This window comes from Canis aureus, chromosome 14 (genome assembly GCF_053574225.1).
Source record: "Canis aureus isolate CA01 chromosome 14, VMU_Caureus_v.1.0, whole genome shotgun sequence".
NCBI lineage: Eukaryota > Metazoa > Chordata > Mammalia > Carnivora > Canidae > Canis > Canis aureus.
Window position 1 is genome coordinate 30,947,965 of NC_135624.1, and position 20,992 is coordinate 30,968,956.

General features: G+C 41.3%; 1 protein-coding gene across 3 annotated transcripts in view; it reads right to left on the reverse strand.

The window, feature by feature from the left end:
• ADCY8 (adenylate cyclase 8) overlaps window positions 1-20,992 on the reverse strand; it is a 214,798-nt gene that overhangs the window by 141,837 nt on the left and 51,969 nt on the right. For all 3 annotated transcript variants that reach the window (XM_077847269.1, XM_077847267.1, XM_077847266.1), the window contains exon 2: window positions 19,194-19,343. In XM_077847269.1, the coding sequence (XP_077703395.1) occupies window positions 19,194-19,343 (150 nt within the window). The remainder of the gene's footprint in view (window positions 1-19,193; window positions 19,344-20,992) is intronic.

Below are 20,992 nucleotides of genomic sequence, written 5' to 3' on the forward strand. Positions count from 1 at the left end.
GCCAGCTCCTTAATCTCTCTGAATCTGAGTTTTCTGAAGTGTAAAGGCAGGCATTGAACTTTGCTTTGCCTTCTTCACAGAGGGGCTTTACTGGATATTATGATGTCTTAAAAAATAGGAGGTCGACAGTGAGAGTGAGGGAAGATCATTCAGGCGATGAGCAAAGACCCAGGGGTTGGACAGAGGACAGCAAATTTGCTGGTGAGTTCACCGGTTGAGGTTCTTTGCAAAGGACTAGTCAGAATTGAGACTTGAGAATTCCACTGGAAACAATTTGGAATGGCCCTTGTATCATATGGCAAGAAATTTGGTCTTCAGCTAATGGGGAACCGGGAGCCGGTGATTTTTTAAGTGAGAGAAGAGGTGGGAGGTGACATCATTATTCTCATGACTACAGAGAATGGATTTCAGGGTGAGGGGACAGACAGAAAATGGATGACATAGTTGTTGTCACATCTCCAGCAAGCAGAGCAGATCTGAATGCAGGCCACTGCAATGGGCAAAGAGAGCAATCCAGAGAGCTGGAGAGGCCAAGGGAAGAAGGTACCATTGTTGTAGATGGGCTGGAAAATTGTCCAAAGAGTTTTTGAAATTCCACAGGGAATGAAACAGTACAAAACAGAGGAAAAATGGTATGTAAACATATATATGCAGAGATAGAAACATATATAAATTATATATTAAATTATAAATATATGTATATATAAGATAGATGATAGATAGATAGATAGATAGATAGATAGATAGATAGATATCCTGCTTGTACAGTGGCCCAAGAACCCAAAAGTGTCTTGTCTTCTGTTTTACTATGGTCATTTCAGTAGTGCCCAGAATGCTGGTGGACCAACAGAACAACACATGGGCCCTGTACATTGCAGTGGAAACAATATGCAATGCTAGCAGAGACTGCTCACCTGCTGGCAAGGCTCTAGGAAAAATGCAGACACATTCCCTAGCCCCAAATCATTCAAACTCTCAACCACTCCAGAGCCACACAAGGCTGTCTCTTACATAGCATGTCCCAAAAGGAAATTGCTTGATAAAGAACTGCTTCTGGTTTTCAAAACTCATGTGGGGCTTGGGCAAGGGAGAGCGTGGTAAAGAAAGAGCCGTGCATTTCCCTCTCTCTAACCTGAGAGAGACCAGGCTTGGAGCTCACTGCCCCTTCCCTTCAGCATCTGCTGATCCCCCGCAACACTCAACACACTCAACGAGCTCCCACTTCTCTGCTTAACAACTGGCATCTAGCGGATGAGAGAACTTGGATTTTAGAGGCAGAAGGACCTCTGTACTGCTCCTCCCTCTCTTCCTAGTTGTGTGATTACACAGCCAAATCTCTTGATACTGGGCTGATAACACCTACCTCGTGGGGTGTTGAATGAATTGAGATAATCTAATAATACCTGGTACATAGAGAGGCTCCATGAAAGCCCCTTTTCTGAGCTCAGTTTTTCCTGCCAGAGTCGCTGAACATGTGAGTCAGTATACCTGGATAGTGTATACTGTGGTATACAGTAGGAACCCGATAAATGCTTACTAAATATTTCTCACTTGTAGCTGGGCTAACAGGTGGCCATTGTCATGTTTATTATTCCCCGTTAATAATAAACTTTGGTTACAGCTATGTCCTTTGCATTCCATACTCTTGTTCAGGTTGTTTAGAAGTGAAAGCACTGCTCAGTTAGAGGGCACCTTGTAGAATAGAGTTAAGTGGAAAAAATCAAGACTGGCCATGAAATGAATGTACATCCTAGGAGAAGCCCGTGTAACCTGTAGTAAAGAATCTTCAGCTCTTTTTCCATTTCCATCTCTCTATGATCATAAATCTGAAAAGGGGTTCCTTTCAATATTATTCATCCATTTATTTAAGTAGCCATTCATTCATTATTTTTCAAGCTCTTACATAAAATGACACAATTTAATGAAAAAAAAAAGTGGCTACACTCACCAAACTTCAGACAAGTATGTAAAGATATTAAGGTGGTAAATGCAGTGATGGATGGAAGATCAGGGACACTGTGGGTCCAGTTAAGGACATCTTGACTTGGTCAGGGAAGTTTTCCCGGAAGAGGTGGTACTTGAGCGGAGTTTTGCATTTAAGTTGAGGAAACTGTATGAGTGAAGCCATGAGGAAGTAACAGAGATGGTGTAGTCACAGCATTTCAAATAGTTGAAGGTAGAGAAGATAAGGGGTGGTCTTACAGGCACTTGTGTGCTAAGCTAAGGAAGAGTAACTTCATCTTAAAAACTAAGGGAAGGGACACCTGGGTGGCTCAGCAGTTGAGCATCTGCCTTCAGCTCAGGGCATCATCCTGGTGTCCAGGGATTGAGTCCCACATCAGGAGCCTGCTTCTCCCTCAGCCTATGTCTCTGCCTCTCTCTCTGTGTCTCTCATGAATGAATGAATGAATGAATGAATGAATGAATAAATAAATAAATAAATAAATAAATAATCTTTGGGGGGAAAAAAGCTAAGGGAAACCACTGAAGTATCTTTTTCTTATTTGTAGTGAAGTGTTATTTACATAGGGGGATGTGTTCATATTCTACATGTACAGCAGTATGAATTTCCACAAACTGAACATACTCTTCTGAACAGAACCCAGACCTGGAAGCAGAACATGACAGCACCCCAAAAATCACTTTTGTGTCCCCAACAAGTCACTACTCCTTCAACAAGTAGGGAACACACTATTTGACAAAGCAAATGCCTAAGGAAGAATAGCAATCATATCAACAAAACAATTTTGTCCACTGCCACCGCTACCACCAACTCTTGTTGATCACTCCTATGTGTCCAGCTCTGTACATGAATCATCTCGTTTTGTCTTCATCACAGCTCATGAGGAATCTACTTCTATTTTATATATAATACATATTATATTTTATACTTACTTTATAGATATGGAATCTGAGCACAGAGAGACCAGAGAGCTGTGCCGAAGGCACAGATGAGTACATGGCCGCACCTGAAGGCAGACCCAGGTGTCTTGATCCATGTTTAACAAGGGAGGTCTATGTACCAGGCTCTGTACTATGGAGCTGATTTAGAGTTTATTTTTTCCTCGGGTGCAGTGGACCACCTGGAGCTGCCTCTCCTGTCACAAGCTTTTCTGCTTCTTTGTGTAATCTATCACAGAATATCATCTGCTACTCATTCATGCATCTGATGAACTGTTATATAGCAAGCAGGTACTAAGGAAGGAGCGAGTCAGGCTTTTTGCTGTGCACCTCACTGGGCAAAGCAGGGGAAGGGCTTCTCTTCCGCCTTCACCATGCTTGTGGTCTAGTTGGCTGGGAGACTAAAAATGACTGCAACAAAATATTAACAGCATTACAACAAACACCAGCACAGGGCACCACTCTGGCTCTTGCATGTTCCAAAAGATGCTAGGATAACAGATGTGAAAGATGAAATGCTTTGAGCTGTTGAGAGTCAGAACTCCCAGTGACATAGATGAGTTTTTCCTGTTTTTTTGAGCTTCATATAGTGGAATCATATAGTATGTTCTCCTTTGCATCTTCTGGTTTCTGTCACTCTACATTTAGGAAGAAGGGGTCACATGTGGGTCTCATGTTCCTTGACCTTCTGGCAGCCACTGAAGGGAGGCATCCACTATTCGTCCTTGAAACAATTTTTGGTTCTAGTCCATGCGCTCTGCTCTTCTGATTTGTTGTTGTTGTTGTTGGCATGATTTTCATTTTATTATTATTTTACCTTTTTAACATCTTTGCTGATTATTTCTCCTCTACTCACCCCTTTAATGTTGGGGGACTCCAGAGTTTCTTCCTATCCTTGTTTACACTACTTTCCTGGATTAACTCTTCTAGAGACATGGCTTTCTATACCGTACATACGTTGACCCACTCTAGAGACTGTATTTCAACCTGAACCTCTCTGTTGGACTCTAAGCTCTACATCTAAGTGCCTACTTGACAACTCCACTGGGATGACCAATACTAATCTAAATTCACATGACCCAGATACATGCTTTGGTCCAGTTTCCCATCACTCATCTCTGAGTCACTCATCACTCGTCTCTTTTCCATCACTGTCATCTAGGCACATGAACCTTTCTGCTCCTTGGCAAGCTTGTTCACATCTTATGGCCTCTGCAGTAGGTATTCCTTCTGCCTGGAATATTTTTGCCTCAGTTCCCTGCTTGGTTTGCCTTTTCCAACAGACCTCAGTTCTTCTGAGCCCATCTGGAATAGCACTCCAGGCTCTCCTTGCCTCTCATCAGTTTCCATAATCATGGCATTCATCATGATGAATAAGTTCATAGTTATTCATTTGTTCATCTGCTCACTGCTTATCTCCTCTCATCTCCCCGCAAGTCCATGAGAGCAAGGATCTTAGTGGTATCTTGAGAACCTTGAACAGTGTCTGGGACATAGTAGGCACTTGATAAATGCCAGCAAATTCACTTTATGAATGACTCACACTGCATCTTTCAGAGATAATAGGATTGAGGAATGGTGACTACTCAGAGGAGAATGAGAGGGAAACAGGTGAGTTCAGAACGAATAAGACAGTCCATAGTGAGAGACCGTGAAACATCAATGCCCTCATGACAATCCTCTCAATAGTGTCTGAGAACCCTGGAAACAAATAACTGAGAGCAGTTGATTCACAGGGTAATTGTGTATTAATTGGCATATTCAATGGCATAGAACATCCCTTTCTTCCAACATTTCAGGAGAACAGAAATTTCAGTGTATATGGGTCAATATAGGTCTCTTATGGTTTTTCGTCATGTGTTTTGTTAAACTTTGTTCCTTTTGTCAACAGGGCTGGGATCAATTTGCCATACACACACACACACACACTCTCTCTCTCTCTCTCTCTCTGAAAGATCAAAACTTAGACTTCAATTCATTTGGCCTTGTCGGGACGAAATAACTTGCAAGGTATCACAACGAAAGCAGAAATAAGACAATATTAAAAATAAAACTTAAAAAATACAAAGCATCTATTTTGGAATGGCTTCCCAAGCCTGAAAAATGATATTCCTTAAATATAGCAATGGAACCAAAACACTTTGATATTCTCTCAGGTATCAATTTGTATATATTAACTTGTTTTGTAGTCAGAGGTGAACATATTATGTTCTTTTAAAATGAAAAGTGTTTTCTCTAGGGAGGCATTTAGGAAACCACAGGAATGAGTCCCCATATTCACCAGCCTGGTCTTCACATTACCTGTGAGAAGGAAGAGGTTTTGCTCTGATGTAAGACACATGAGGTTTGAGTTCATTTTTCTACCTGAGTGATCTTGCTTGAGTGTCAATGTCTTTATCTAGACAATGGGAATGATAAGCAGCCGTCCACAGTCCTGCGAGGGTCTCAAGGGGGAAGTGACACCAGAGTTGCTCATGTACTTGGTGTTCTACCAAGGTTGATGGCTTTTCTGTCACCTTTCCTTCCCCACATTCCTTTCTTTCTACACTTTAACCTCTTAAGTGGACCAGAAAAGAAGGTTTATATTAGATAATATAAACATCTAATACTAGATACTATATCTAGTGTAAATAATATATTAGAACATCTATTTTCAACATGTGCCTTTTTGGATAAGCCACAATGGTCTACAACAACATTTTGCTGAGAAATGAGAAAAAATTTGCCCAAGAAATCTAACTGTAAGTCGAAGTACCAGACTAAAAAATTTGGTAAGTTTGGCACAGAAAGCCAGTGTCATTTTGAATACTCTTGATGATGTGTATATGCCACAAGCTTCCAAAGCTGCCCCCCGTCTGTAAATGAAACTAGCACCCTGTCCACCAAAGCACCATGCATGCTTCCACTTCATTGTCTTTTGATGGGCTGTCCACCTCCCCTACTTCTGTGCTTTATGGTCAAGAGTGGTAGCCATCACCTTGGAGGAGGGACAGATGCTTCCCCATGGGGTCCTGGGTCCTGAGGCATCACAATTACGTACAAGTCAAAGGCTCTGGCCAGAGGGACCAGAGAGTCTGCTGGAATGGCATATGAGGGGTGTGGTGGGCTTGGTGGCCTAACCCTCAGGGGTCTTCCCTACCACATGCAGCATTTTAAAAACTGGAGTTTGTGACATGTTTGTGAGCTTGTCATCAAATTTAGTGGATCATACACAGCATTGAAAAATGAAATAAATAAAAACAGAAAAACATCAGAATGGTTTCCTGGATATCTTTTCTGAGTTAAGTGTGGTTTCATGGGTATGTTCTCTATCTTACATATATGCCTTTGTCATACTAGATCATCAGGTAAAATGTACTTCTTACTGGGAGGTGCAGTCTGAAGAGTGAGAAGATCCCAAACATCCCTTTCTGAATTAAAGAGCCTGGAAAGTTAATTCCTGCATTTACCCCAAATCCTGCAGCTCTGGGTAGGATTTGGAGTTTGTAAATTAGATGTACTCCTGCAAGATTTAGAACATGGAAGTGAGACAGAGGCTATTTTCCAGCTACTTCTGCTTTTTGTCACTGGCAGTCGTAGTCATGGAGATATTGGAATTTTAAGTGCATCGCTCTGGAGTCTAGTCACAAGATTTGTGGTGGTCAGGAAGGTGGCCACTATCCACATTTGCCAGGGCGGGCCCAGAAGGTGGCATGGCTCTAGAGCTAAAAGCTGTGGTGGTAGTGGTTTCCTGATCTCTGCCCTTCACAGTGACTGGGAAGCTGGTCCATGAGGTCTAGGAGAGAAACATCTATGTCCCCAGAGAGGATTTCACCCTCCTCCAGGGCCCATGGATATGAAAAGTACTCATGTGTAACTGTGGCAAGGGGCAGGGGAGCAGGAAGGCATTTTATAATTTAATCAATACTCAAAAATCTTTTCTAAAATCTATCAGGCCAGGAGAAATTATGCACACTCTGGAAGTCCTTCTGACTCCACGTTTGCAAATGTCACACCACACATCTCTCTACTTTCCTATTACATACAAAAAAAAAAAAAAGCATATTTGTCTCTGTTTACTCAATTCAATTTCCTTCAATAAGCAGTAATCATGCCTGATGTGTGCCAGGCTCATGTGTTCCTGAGAGATGAATCAGACTCTGGCCCCAAAGAACATACAGCCTGTGGGGATTCCAAGATGTGCGGACTTCCCGATGGCTCCACTCCATTAGCTCTGTCAAGGAAACAAGAAGCCTGCACTTTGGAACACTTAGTCGTGACATGGGGCTGGGGAAATGAGGACCCATGGGTGCCTGTTCCTCAGTCATGCCACAAGCATTTATTTCAAGTAAATCTCACGATAGTCAGTGAAGTACATCAGATTATTCCAATTTAACAGATAAGGAAAAGGCACATCGAGTGGCATTCTTGTCCAAGTTTACACAGTTACTGAGGTGAAAAGCTGAGATTCAAAACCAGGTCTGTCTGACTCTACTGTCACGCAGCAACTAAGTTGCCTATAAACACTGTAGGTGTTTTCTCGGAAATAAATTTTCCAGGACGCCTGGGTCAGTTGATTAATATCTGTCTTCAGTTCTGGTCATGATACCAGGGTCCTAGGATTGAGCCCTGCTTTGAGCTCCCTGCTCAGCAGGGTGCCTGCTTCTCCCTCTCCCTCTGCCTTGCTCCCCCTGCTTGTGCACTCTCTCTCTCAAATAAATAAAAAATCTTAAAAAAAAAAGTCATAAGGAAGAGAAAATGCATTTATAGTACTGTACTGCATTTATTGAAAAAAATCCACGTATAATGGACCCACCGTGTTGCTCAAGATGGGTCACCTATATATGTAAAGAGCATCATAATACAGCATGGACCACACAGTAAATATTATATAAGACTAGTTGCTGCTAACTCTATCCAGGTAATGTTTAAGGTGAAGAGCAGGGTAAGAAATGGACTGGATTCTAAAGGCAGTGGAAATTTGCATCAGATTCTTAATCACCACAAAATCAGGTGGCTTAAAACAGCAGCAATTTATTCTCTCAGTGTTCTAGAGGTCAGAAGCCTGGGATCAAGGTGTAGGCAGGTTGGCTCCTTCCAGGAACTTTGAGGGAAAGACTGCCCCATGTTGCTCCCCTAGCTTCTGGTGGCAGTCCTTAGTGCTCCTTGGCTTGTGCATCTCTCCAATCTCAAGTCTATATGGAGTCCTACATCTGTCAATTCCAGTCTCTGCCTCCTTTTGCACTTGCCCCTTGCCCCAGAGGTCTCTCCTCTCTGTCTCTGTGTTTCTTCTTGCCTTGAGACCAGCCTGTCTCAACTTTGTAGACTTTGCTTGCTAATCAAAAGTAGTTTCAATATTTTTAAAAGATCAGTTTGGATTCTTTTGATTTTTTATAAATAAATTTTTAAAATGTCATTGTGTTATAGTAGATCTTCACTTAACTGATTCATGGAGGCTTCCAATATGTTCATAATTTGGGGGCCCAGGCTATCCACCACCCACCCATGTCTGCTCCCTCACTTATGTCCTATCTTAAAGAACAGGCAGTAGTGTTTATTCACAAATCTGTTTATATTAGTTGTACTTGCTATTGCTATCATCAAATTAAATTGAGTATAGTGTAAACAACAAAATATTAGCGTGGAAAGAAAACAAGCGCTTGTTTCTATGAAAAAGAAATTGAACACTTTGAAATACTCAGTTTCCTTCTAAAATATTGCTCTCAAATTAGGGGAGGCAAGACATTTGCAAAAGACTAAAAACAAACACAAACGATTCTAGAATGGCCCTGTACTCAGATTGCTTAAAAGTATTTTTAAATTATGTTTTCTTTTATGGTGGATCCATTTTGCCTGTGGTTTATACAAAACAGATGATACAGAATTCCCATCAATGGACCTGTACTCAAATCCAGCTGAAATAAGCTATTCTAGGCATGAATCGTTTTTTAAAAACACTTATTCTATTTTCCTCTGCTCTATTCTACTACCACTTTTGAGATGCGCCTTCAACTATATCCAGGCAACCGAGCATGCCCTCCCTTTGGCATTTTATAGTTGGGCTGTGTCAGGTTTCCAATTTCAATTTCTTTAGTCAAAATTCCCTAGACGGGTTTGTGAGATAAAAGAGGCCCATTTGGCTCTCTGGCTGCTCCTCATCTTCTCTAGGCAGGATTAAAGGTATTAAGGGCAGTGATGGTGATGGATTCCTTCTATCTGAACTACCTTTGAAAATGTTAATTGTATGCAAATGAGTGTAGGGTGATAGCCTCTCTTTGAATAGGAGGAGTATTTAAAATTAGTACTGCCCAGGGATGGAAAATATGGGTAAGATAACAAACAGCAAGAGGAAAAACTATAGTTACTAGAATCACAGTGTGTTCTGCTATTAAAGGTCAGAATATGACCCAGGGGGTCCAAAGGTTCAAGAACCGAAGTGTGGCCTCCAACTTTCACCCATATGCTGGATTTCCTCACAGCCACCTTTAGATATAAGGATTATCATTTCTGTTGGATGAAAGATACAAAATTCAGAGAGTTTAACTGATACACACCCAAGGTGACCCAGAGGTGGAGTTGGAACCAGCAATCAAATCCAAGTTATTTTCTTCAAAGTTCACACTATTTCCACCACATCAAAAAATGCAAATAATGTCCTGGGAAGATCACAGAGAATCAGGCAGCCAGATGGAATGCAAGAGTTGGTTTTCCACCCACAAGAAGTAAACAGAAAACCTTGAATGAAGTCAGCTATTCTAGAAGGGTCAAGGCCATTAACACTAAGTCTCTGTTCAACTGCTCAGAATCTTAGCAGCACTTACAGGGAATCATGGTGCTAATCGTGACACCAGGCAAAGTGGAAAACTCTTTGCTAACTATAAACCTCAGTGGCAATCATATCTCATGACTGGAAAGAGCGGATGGAGCTTCCTAGAGGGGAAGTCTGAGCATCAGCTCCCTACAGGGGGTGTTGGTGAGATTCTCATAGGCATAGCTTTAACATTTGTAGAGTTCTTTACAGTTGAAATAACACTTTTTCAGGCATTATGTAATTGTCTCTCAGAACATCCCCATGGGTTAGGGCAGGAATTATCACTACTAATTGAGAGATGAGAAAGCTCATGCACAAAGTGGTTGAACAACTTGCTCAGTCATATAATGGAAATGTGAGGAGCATCTAGGGTAGCCCTGTCTAGTAGCAATATATTGTGAGACACATTTAAAATTCCTTAGTGCACACATTTTAAAAAGTAGAAAGAAACAGTGGACATTCACATCAATACTATATTCTATTTGATCAAATATAACAGCTCAAATATTATTTTGATGAGTCATCAATATGTAACCAACAATTAAAAAGTTATTAAGGGCATGTTTTGCATTCCTTTTGCTTTTGATATTGTCTTCAAAATCTGGTGTGTATTTTATGCTCACAGCATATTTCAATTTAGACAAAGCATATTTTAGGTGCTCAGTAGCCACATGTGGCTGGTGGTTGAGCCCCCCATCTTTCTAGCTCTACTAAACTGCCTTACGTACACAGGTAGTGAGGGGTGGTAACAGGACATCTCATGCAAAGGGAGCTAAGGAACATGCAATTCAGGGTCCTGGCAAGGCACAATTGGTACCTCAAAAAGGGTAACGGAGACGTTAATGAAATCTTAAGGAACCCAACAATGGATGGTACAACATCCGAAGGCTAGGAAGAGTGACTCTACAAATACTCTTGGAACCTGGCAAATCCTGTAGCTGAAGAAGAGGGCTGCCTGAAAGAAGCTGTGATCCTGGGTAGAGAAATGCAGCCATTGTCATTCCACAGCTTAGCCACATGCTTCATGCATTTCCATGAGGTGTCATATGTTGGTAGTGTCTTCCATTTCATAGAGCAGAAAGAAAATGCGAAGACAACCTCTTTCTCAAGCGGAATCTCAGGGTGGAGTGACTACAGGTGGATAGATGAGTTCACACTAGTTAGGAACTGGGTAGCACCCATTAGAAAGCTAATCAGTGCGGGAGGGCTTAAATGGTATTAGAAAAAGAAATACAGGGACAGTTAGCACATATATGGTGGAAACAGCATCAAAGGAATTCTTGTCACATTTGATGTGGATGGATTGCGTCAAAAAAATGTGTCATATTGGAAGAAAGTACATTTGGTGGGGGGATGGTGGTGAGAAGCTCCTGAATAGGCTGAGCCTGTGATACCACTGGGACATGCAGATGAAGCTGCCCAGCAGGATACTGAGGAGGGGCTTCTGGAGCTCAGGAAAAGAATATGGTGATAGAGATACTGACCTGGAACAATCCAGAAGCTGATGGCTGAAGTCATGGTAAATCACCACATGGGAGACCAGAGGCAAAAATGGTGATTCAATGGCTTTTTAAATTTAGTCAAAATTTAAGAATCAATTGCTCAGTCACACTAGCCATATCTCACATACTGCACAGCAGTCTTATGTGGCTGGTGGTCTCTGAATAACACAGCTCCAGAATATTCTAGAATATCAAGGGAAATGGATAGCCCAGTTGCAGAGCATTATATACTGGGGGAAGACGGTGACAGGAATAACATTTCACTTCTTATTCCCAAAATATCTGAGGGAAATGGAAGTAAAATCATGAAAAGAAAGGAAATGACACTTACAGAAGGAGAGCATGGAGGTGGAGAAACCTGCAGGAGTAAGACCATCAAGAAGATGCCTTGAAATGACATTTATTTTTTTTAGATTCAAGGCTGAAATCTGCCGACGTGAAGTCATTAATGTAAAGGGAAGAAAGAGCAGCTGGCCTGGAAGATGCAGGAAGAGGAGTTGTTAACTGTCAAAGAGAGGTTGGACTACTGGTTTTGGAGAGCAAAGACACTGAACACCCCAGAGGATTTGCCAAATCTATTTATTCACAAATATTTTTTTTTGCATAAAAATCTACCGGGAAAGGTGCCTGGGTGGCTTAGTGGTTGAGCATCTGCCTTCAGCTCAGGTTGTGATCTCAGGGTCCTGGGATTAAGTCCCACGTCGGGCTCCTCTCAGGGAGTTGCTTTGCCCTCTGCCTATGCCTCTGCCTCTCTCTCTGTGTCTCTCACAAATAAATAAATAAAATCAAAGATTTTATTCATGAGTGACAGAGAGAGAGAGAGAGAGGCAGAGACACAGGTAGAGGGAGAAGCAGGCTCTATGCAGAGAGCCCGATGTAGGATTCGATCCCGGGCCTCCAGGATCACACCCTGGGCCAAACGCAGGTGCTAAACTGCTGAGCCACCCAGGGATCCCTAAATAAATAAAATCTTAATAATAATAATAAAAAAAGACTACTGGGAAAACACAACACTCATGACTATGTTCATTGTCTCTGCTCTTCTTCCCAGCTTGGGCTTCTCCCTTTCTAGATCCAGAGTTACTGTGAAGCACATAAATGAAACATAGATTCCATCCCCAATGAATTTACAGTGGAGAAGGAAAAATAAAGCAAAGGGCACAGCTGAATGTGGAAAGAGATTAACACCTTAAAGAAATACACACACACACCACTCACGGAGGTCGCAGTTGGGGAGAACAGAATGGGTCTCTATGGAGAAGGTGATATTTGAGCTGAACTCTGAAAAAGGGCTGAGGTTTAGGGATGGAAGGAGTGTTGGGCCAGGTAGGGAGAAGAGCAGAAGCAAAGGCATGAGTGTAAAAAGGCAATAACAATGTTTAGGAGACCAAGAACATTCCAGTATACACTAGAGAATAGTTAATATGAAATAAACTAATAACAGATAAGGATGAGCGTGATGGAAGGTACATGAATAGTCTTGAATGCAAGAGATGGAAAATAGTAGAAAAATGGCTCGATGATAGGAGACTCCAGAGGTTTTTTGGGATATAATGAGAAGACAGCAAGTTGGAGCAGAAATTCCAAATATTCTAAGATTCTGGAATTTTTGGTTCAACCTTGAATGAATGAGTGAATGAATGAATGAATGAATGACAAGGCTCTGCCTTACTTAGTTATTGTAACTTTATTTTTTTAAAGATTTTATTTATTTATTCATAGACAAAGAGAGAGAGAGAGAGAGAGAGAGAGAGAGGCAGAGGGAGAAGCAGGCTCCATGCAGGGAGCCCGATGTGGGACTCGATCCCAGGTCTCCAGGATCAGGCCCTGGGCTGAAGGCGGCGCTAAACCGCTAAGCCACCCGGGCTGCCCTATCTGTAACTTTAAAAACAATTCCCGGGTGCCTGGGTGGCTCAATTGGTTAAGTGTCTGCTTTCAGCTCAGTTCATGATCCCAAGGTCCTGGGATTGAGTCCTGAATCGGGCTTCCTGCTCAGTGGGGAGCCTGCTTCTCCTTCTGCGCCTCCCCCTGCTCATGTGCACGCTCTCTCTCTTTTTCTTTCTCAAATAAATTAATAAAATCTTAAAAAAATAAATAAAAACATTTCCCTAGATTCTGTAGGGCACAAATGTGAATCAAACTTAACTCAGAAATCAGTAGGAATCCTATCTTTCTCACCCAAACTATTGTCCAAACCGAGAGTTCACATCAATGTTGTCTAAAGAAGATGTTTAAGTTAAGCAGAATTGCTTTAATACAGCTAAAACATCTGCTACATTTAATAATAATCTTCCTGCTGCTGTAACATATGGCATCATCAGAAACTTTATTTCAGTGCCCCCAGAGCTTCTGAGACACCTCAAAATGCCATGATTACCATAAGCAGGTTTCAATAATTCTCAAACTAAAAGAAAAACAATTAATGCATTTTAATATTTAAAATAAACATGGGCCATTGCATCATTTGGGAAAAGTGGGATTATAGTAACTACAATAATTAGAATTCAGCTCCACAAAGACAGATGTTCTAAGATTCAGCTTCTAGATGGAAAATGTCCTAACAAATCTGTAGAAGACATGTGTTAGGCCTGTCCCAGTCTATCCTGAATTGGATACAACTCCTCTCCCCACCATTTTTAATGGGGGTCACGGGAGGCACAAGTCCCTTTACTTTTACATAGGACAGTTATTACAACATAACCCTCATGTGGGCAGAAGGAAGACCAGGAGCCAAAGTTTGAATTCAATATAACTGAGTTAAATAGACATTAATCAGAAGATCTTATATTCCAGCCATTGTGCTGGATAAATGCCAGAGAACCAGATGAATTGGAAAGAGCAGGTGCCTTTAAGTGGTCCATACTGGCTGTGGAGGACAGAGAGCAACTCAGACTAGCAAATGTCATCAAGTGTGACAGGCTCTATAACAGAGTTAACTTTAAGACATGCTGGAAGCAGGAGCAAAGCATTTCCATTCGACCTGGAAAGATGAAAGCAAGCCTCATGGAGGAAGGGATGTTGGTGTAGAATTTTCGGGGTGAAGACAGTAGAAGGGAGGTGGGTTTTCCAGGCTTGGAGAATCACAGAGTACAAGGCAGTCAAAAAGCAATTCAGGGATCTGATGGTCATATTACGATATTACAAGAGTGGAGAGGGAGGGGGGAGGAGTCTGGGGAGAGATGATGGGTGCTAGAAGGTGGAGGGCCTATTGGGCCTTGTGTGGGGGTTTGGATTTTATCTTGGAGGGAATGTGGCCACTCTTGCAGGGAAAAGTAACATCAATGTCATTAAAATCACAGCATCCTCTTTAATATAGCTTGAATTATCCTCTGCCTCAGGCTAATAAGTGTTCATCCTTAATTCTCACCACCCTTGGAGGAAGGCAGCATCATCATGTTCATCTTACACCCACAACATCAAGGTCTCCAGAGGCAGTAGTTTACCTACATTTCCACAGCCAGGAAGCACAGAAAACAGGATTGAAATACAGATCTTCCAGAAGTTGAAAGTTTGGCTCTTAACCCCTATCCTATACTGGCTCTGAACCAGACCAGAATTTGGAAGGGAAAACAGACTGGAGGAAGAGGAGCTGGAGACCAAGAGACCAGCTAGGAGATGTTTAGCACGAGCTGGGCTAGTTACAGCTAAAGATAAAGTGCCCTTGCCTCTCCAAAGGAAAGAGCCAACATGTGCTCAACCTCTTGATGCCAATTATCTAAATGAAACACTTCAACATTTGGACCCATTCAGTAGTTCCTGCCTGCCATTGTGCCAGCTGCTATGGGAGGAAAAGATGTTGAGAGCCATCTTTAAGAAGCTTTGTTAAAAACCTAGTTTGAAGAGACATTGATCACGAAGTATTAACATTTGCTCATTTGTCCTGCCTGCTTGCTCTAAACTGGAGACCTACACATACAACCTTAGGTTATCCAAGGAAAAAACCTCCTTCCCCAGACCTCAAGCATCTCATTGTGCTGTAGGACCTGCCAAGCAAGAAGGAGAAGGGCTCATGTGCCAGTTAGCCTCTAGCTACTGCTTGGCAACTTTCTTTGGAAAAATTATTGGTAACCACTATTAAACACTGACAATCTCAGTCATTTTATAACCATATATTCCATGCTGGTTTTCAGGCACTCTTGGTGGGCTACATGGAGGAATGAGCCATGGGTTACTCTTAAGGGGTCAGTTACCCTAACAGGGTAACAGGTATGCAATGGCCGAGGTTCAGTGCTCCTTAGGTGTAATGGATTTTCTTCATTTTGGCATGCATAGCACATCGAGCACCATCAGCATATAGTTAACATTCAATAAATATATATTGAACGGAAAAGTGAGCACAGTGGTATGCCATTGGAGGAAGTACACAACTTTGCTAGGGGGTGTCGAAAATGCCTACTTCTGCATGTTGCTGTCCTTCATCACATCATATATATATATATATATATATATATATATATATATATATATATATAATATCCTCAGTATCTTCACTAATTCTTTCTTCCCTCTCTTCTAATAATTAAAGTTCTACTCATCCTCCAGGCCCAATCCAGAGTACAGACTGAGACTAACTGGTCTCTGTAACCCCACCATGAATGGATGAATGGATGGATGAGTAAATAAAGGAATGATGGGAGAAGTCATCATAGGAGTGCTCATAACTGTCCCAACAAACTGTGTTCTCCCTTCTTTCAGGATGTTTGTGTGGCATTCTTACATGGCATTCTTCACTGCTTCTCTACTGAGCTAAATCCTACTCACATGTCAACTCAGGCATCATTTCTTTTATGTAGCCTTCCATCAGCCTGTTTCTAGATTTGACCACCCATATGTTATTGCTCGAGGCACCTGTGTAACCATCCCTTTCCATACCTGTAAATTCTGAAGGACTAGGAACCAACTGCTAGTCACCGTTATGTTTCCAATGTGCAGCAAAGTTCATGGCACATAATTGATCTTCAAATAAATTAATTCATGATTGAACAAATTAAGTCATTTAAACACTTCCTGTGTATCCTACCATGAGTTAAAGCCAGCTCTTGAAAAGTCCCACAAAACTTGAACGTTTCTTTGGAATGAGACCTCTTGATTCTGCATTTTGTAAGTATAAAAAAATATATAGTTTAGTGTCCTCTGGGATAGTTTCCCAAGGAAAAAGGACCTGCTGTCACTTAGGACCTTCTAGTGTCTCCTTTGCATGGTATAGAATTTCTAAGTTACAGTATTATAATTAGCTCTGATAAGAGGTAAATGAGATTAGATTTGTTAATGACACGTGATATTTTAACAGACATGGAACCTAATGCTGAGCTCTGGCTGCTGGAATCCTAAGGCAGACCACCATCCCGATTTCCCACCAAATGAGTAACTTTCACATGGGGTTTCCACTGAGACAAACCAGTCCATGATATGTTCCCATAGGAGTCCTCCTGGGACTGAGCCATGTTGGCTGACTCACAGAAATTATTATGCACAATCATGCTAATAGAAACTCTTCATTGAGCAGCAAGAGTACTACACATAGTACTTCTCATTAAGGTGCCTCCTCAGGAAGGGTATTATCCCCATGCCACAGATGCAGAAACCACAGCTCAGAGCTTGCTCGAACTCATTAAGAGAGTAACTAATTCACCAAAGATGTCAAATCCTGAGCAGTCTGATTGGAAAGCCTTCTCTGCCCATTGACCACCTAGGAAGTTCTCAGGGACAATGGAGACTTGAAGCCAAGACCAAATGTTAACATTGAGTGATACAGAGCCAGCTATTTTAGCTACTGCCTCTGGGGCCAGGAGGTGGTCAATATATCATAAATACATTATTAGAATCGTGGGCACAGGACTGTAACAACCTATCGCATATTTTGCTGTAAATTTAGAACAAAGAATGTTGCACCAAAGACTGCTTTTCTTTTAATGAGCTGACTTATAAATTGCTAAAGATTTTATTTATTATGGAGAGAGAGAGAGAGAGAGAGAGAAGGGGCAGGGCAGAGGGAGAGTTAGAGAGGAACCCAAGCAGAATCCATGCTGAGTGTGGAACCCAATGTGAGGCTTGATCTCATGACCCTGAAATCAGACCTGAGCTGAAACCTGAGTCGGTCGCTCAAATGACTGTGCTACCCAGGCACCTGCTGACTTATAATTCCATATTGATTTATACACATTATTTTACTTGAGGCAAACACAAAGCTGGAAAGAAAGATCTTTCCACGTGTAGGGCTGAGGAACCAGGGCAGAGGGTTCAGTGGCTTTGGTGACCCAACTAGGAGGTAAGATGGCTATGGATTAATTCCAGTGACTATACATTACATTCCAGCTGTCACTTTTTCTCCTCTTTGTATAGGATTGTTTTCTTCCTCCTTCCACCAGCTTATAAAAATAAAGCTTATAAAGGACAAAGGAATGTCCCTCTACCATGTGGGATGACTATAGTCCTTACTGTGACTCCAAGACACTCAACTTGAAGGATGAAAAAAGAAGGAAAGTCTTATAGGTAGGATAAAGCAAGCATTTTCAGTATTTCTAATATTTCATAAACAGTAAATTTGAGCCTGAGCTTCCCAGACATCTCATCCCCAATTGCAGTTCTCTTTGCAACAGAGCATCAAAAACAGTCGAATAAATTATTAATGCAGGAGTATTCTCTGAACTGGCATGCATCCCATGGAAAGAGTGACGGGCCCGGCTGGCAACTGCTCTGTTTTGTGGAGGAACACAACATATCATCCTGGGAGATACTCCTGTTGAGTGCACAAGGTGATTTCAAGTTATTTTTCTAAATTATTTTACAGGGATATTCAGGACAGCTATAATAAATCTTTTATGAGCTTGCATAATTGTTCTAGACATTCATTTAGAAATTTTCTCCTTCTGATTCCTGTGAAGTCCATGTGAGGCCTGGAAATTTAGTAGTTTCCTCTGTGCCCCTGGCAATGACATATGGCAGTGGGATTGGAACTTCAGCTGGTTGCACCTACCTGCCTCACCCATGATCACGCCAAGCCAGCTTTACTCACTTCAAAGATCCATGTTTTAGTGTCAATTTGATCAAGTTAAGATGAAGAAAATGCAGCGCTTTTTTATAATTTCACAAACTATTATTGTATCAAGCTTAATATAACAAGTGGGTATCCACAGATGTAACATTTTTAAGAGTGCCTGAGATGATAGAACTAATACATCTATTGAACATAGAATTCCCAAGAACATATAAATTTAAGAGATTATATGTTGATTCCATAACCAATTTTCTATATATTCCTGTTATTCCTCTTTGAAAAAGGCCTTCAGAGGCAAAGATATGCATGACTTTTTAATACTATATGAACAATTTTCATGGGGCAAATATTTTTCAAAAGCTAATTTCATTATGGGGAAACATATAAATTAGGGCCAAAACTATTTTTAAAATCCTTATAATATCGACCCAATCAGGATGTCCAAGAAACTTCATTTCAATCTCTTCAAACTGGAAACTCATGGCCCTCAACCCAACCCAACCTCTGCTTTCCCTACTACATCCCCTGTCCTAGGATTGGTATCCTGTCCCATAAAATTTGTTGTGTACTGTAATCTCTTCTGAGAATCAGGATGAAGTATTAGGAACTCAACCTGTTCAGGATTCTTCCATAAGCTTACTACAATCTGAATTGGCATATAATGAAAATATGCATTTGAAATAACAATACCCAGTTTCAAAAAAAGATGGTAAAAAATGAGAATGTTAATGGTTTTCAAGAACCATGGCCTTGTTCACAAACATAGATATCAGCCAAAGTGTCAGAAAAGCCCATTGTGACCAATCGTTTTATTTCTTGTAGACAGCATTTAACTGAATGTGGAAAACAAGATCAACCGGCTTTGAGCTATAAGTCTAATGTAACTATTTTAGACTCTGGGATCCATGATACAAACTTTAAGGATACACTTGAGGTCAGGAGGTGTTTGGGAAGGAAAAAAAAGCTCCACGTAGCTCAGACACAAGGCCTTTCCAACTGGTACCTGTCTCTGGTTTTCCGTCTCCAGGCGCAGCCTGGCCTCCACACACCTCCGAGTCTCTAGGAAGGCTTGGCGCTGGGCCCGATCTGACAGGTAACTGATGAAGATTCCAGCCGTGTTCATACACATGAATAACACTGCCTGGGCCACCACCTGAAACACATTTGCAAACACAGGCTGGTCAGATGGTTAAAACAAGAGCTGTTTGGAGACAAGGAGGAAAACATAAAGAAAAAAAATCTAAGGTAAATCTTTTTTTTTTAAAGATTATCTATTTATTTATTCATGAGAGACACAGAGAGAGAGGCAGAGACAAAGACAGAGGGAGAAGCAGGATCCTTGTGGGGATCCCAGCATAGGACTTGATCCCAGGACCCTGGGATTGTGATCTGAGCTGAAGGCAGATGCTCAACTGCTGAGCCACACAGTTATCCCTCTAAGGTAAATCTTAGGGTGGGAATCCAAACATTTAGTGTCAGGTTAATAGAACTGTGCCTTTCACCCAGGTCTTGGGTGAAATATCCCCTCAGAGAGGCCTCCCTTGACCTTTGTATCCAATTTAAAGCTTCTTCTACTGCAAATTTGGATTTGAACTGAAACTTGAGGTGTGATTAGGAATGCTTCTCTCTTTCTCACTCTGCCTCACCTCTGTTCTCTCACTAGCTGAAGTTTTTAGCCTTTTAGATGGTTGGAAAGGCAGATCAGAAGAAAGGAAAGGGGCCAAAAAGAAATAGCTAACAGTTCTATTATTATAGCCCTTATAACTTTTCTCAATGATGGAAAGGTAAATATGCCAGCAATGAATGCAAATAAAATCTTAACAGTTTTTTAAAATTTTTATTTATTTATGATAGTCACACACACACACACACAGAGAGAGAGAGAGAGAGAGGCAGAGACACAGGCAGAGGGAGAAGCAGGCTCCATGCATCGGGAGCCCAACTTGGGACTCGATCCCGGGTCTCCAGGATCGCGCCCTGGGCCAAAGGCAGGCGCCAAACTGCTGCGCTACCCAGGGATCCCGCAAATAAAATCTTAGCAGAGAAATAGAAACTGCACACACAAAATGAAAATTCTAGAAGTGGAAAACACAACATTGAAAACCGAAACAGCCATTGGAGGATATTAATAGCATAATGTAGATAACAGAATAGAAAAACCAATAAACTAAAAGATAAATCATTAAACCAAGAATAATCTTAAAAGTAGTCAGAGAAAAATGTTACAGACAGGGGACATGCTTTCTAGTTCTGATAACGATTTTTAGGGTAAGTAAAAAGAAAGACATTTCTAAGGTACACTGAAATGAGGGGTGCCTGGGTGGCTCTAGGCTGAGTATCTGATTCTTGGGCCTGGCTCAGGTCATGATCTTAGGGTTGTGAGATTGATCCCTGTATCGGGCTCATGCTCAGTGTGGAGTCTGCTTGAGATTCTCTCTCTCTGTCTCTCTCTCTCCCCCCCCCGCACCTCCCCCTGCTCATACTAAAGAAAATAAACAAAATCCTTAAAAAGTAATAAAATACACTGAAAAGTTTGAAAGTGAAAACAAAGCTGGTTTTGCTGTGTAGATTCTATATATGAAAGAGAGCTGAAGGTAAAAAAACAGTAGTGATAAGGTCACTATAAAATGATAAGCACTTTAACTCATCAGAAAGAGCTAAAAATTGTGAACTTGACCACATTTCACAACATATCTCAGAATACACAATGAAAAGCATGGTGTAAGTCTATGGCATTATTTACAAATCTATCATCAGTGATCTATTTTTTACATGTTCAGCAGTCAACAGAGCAAGCAGATT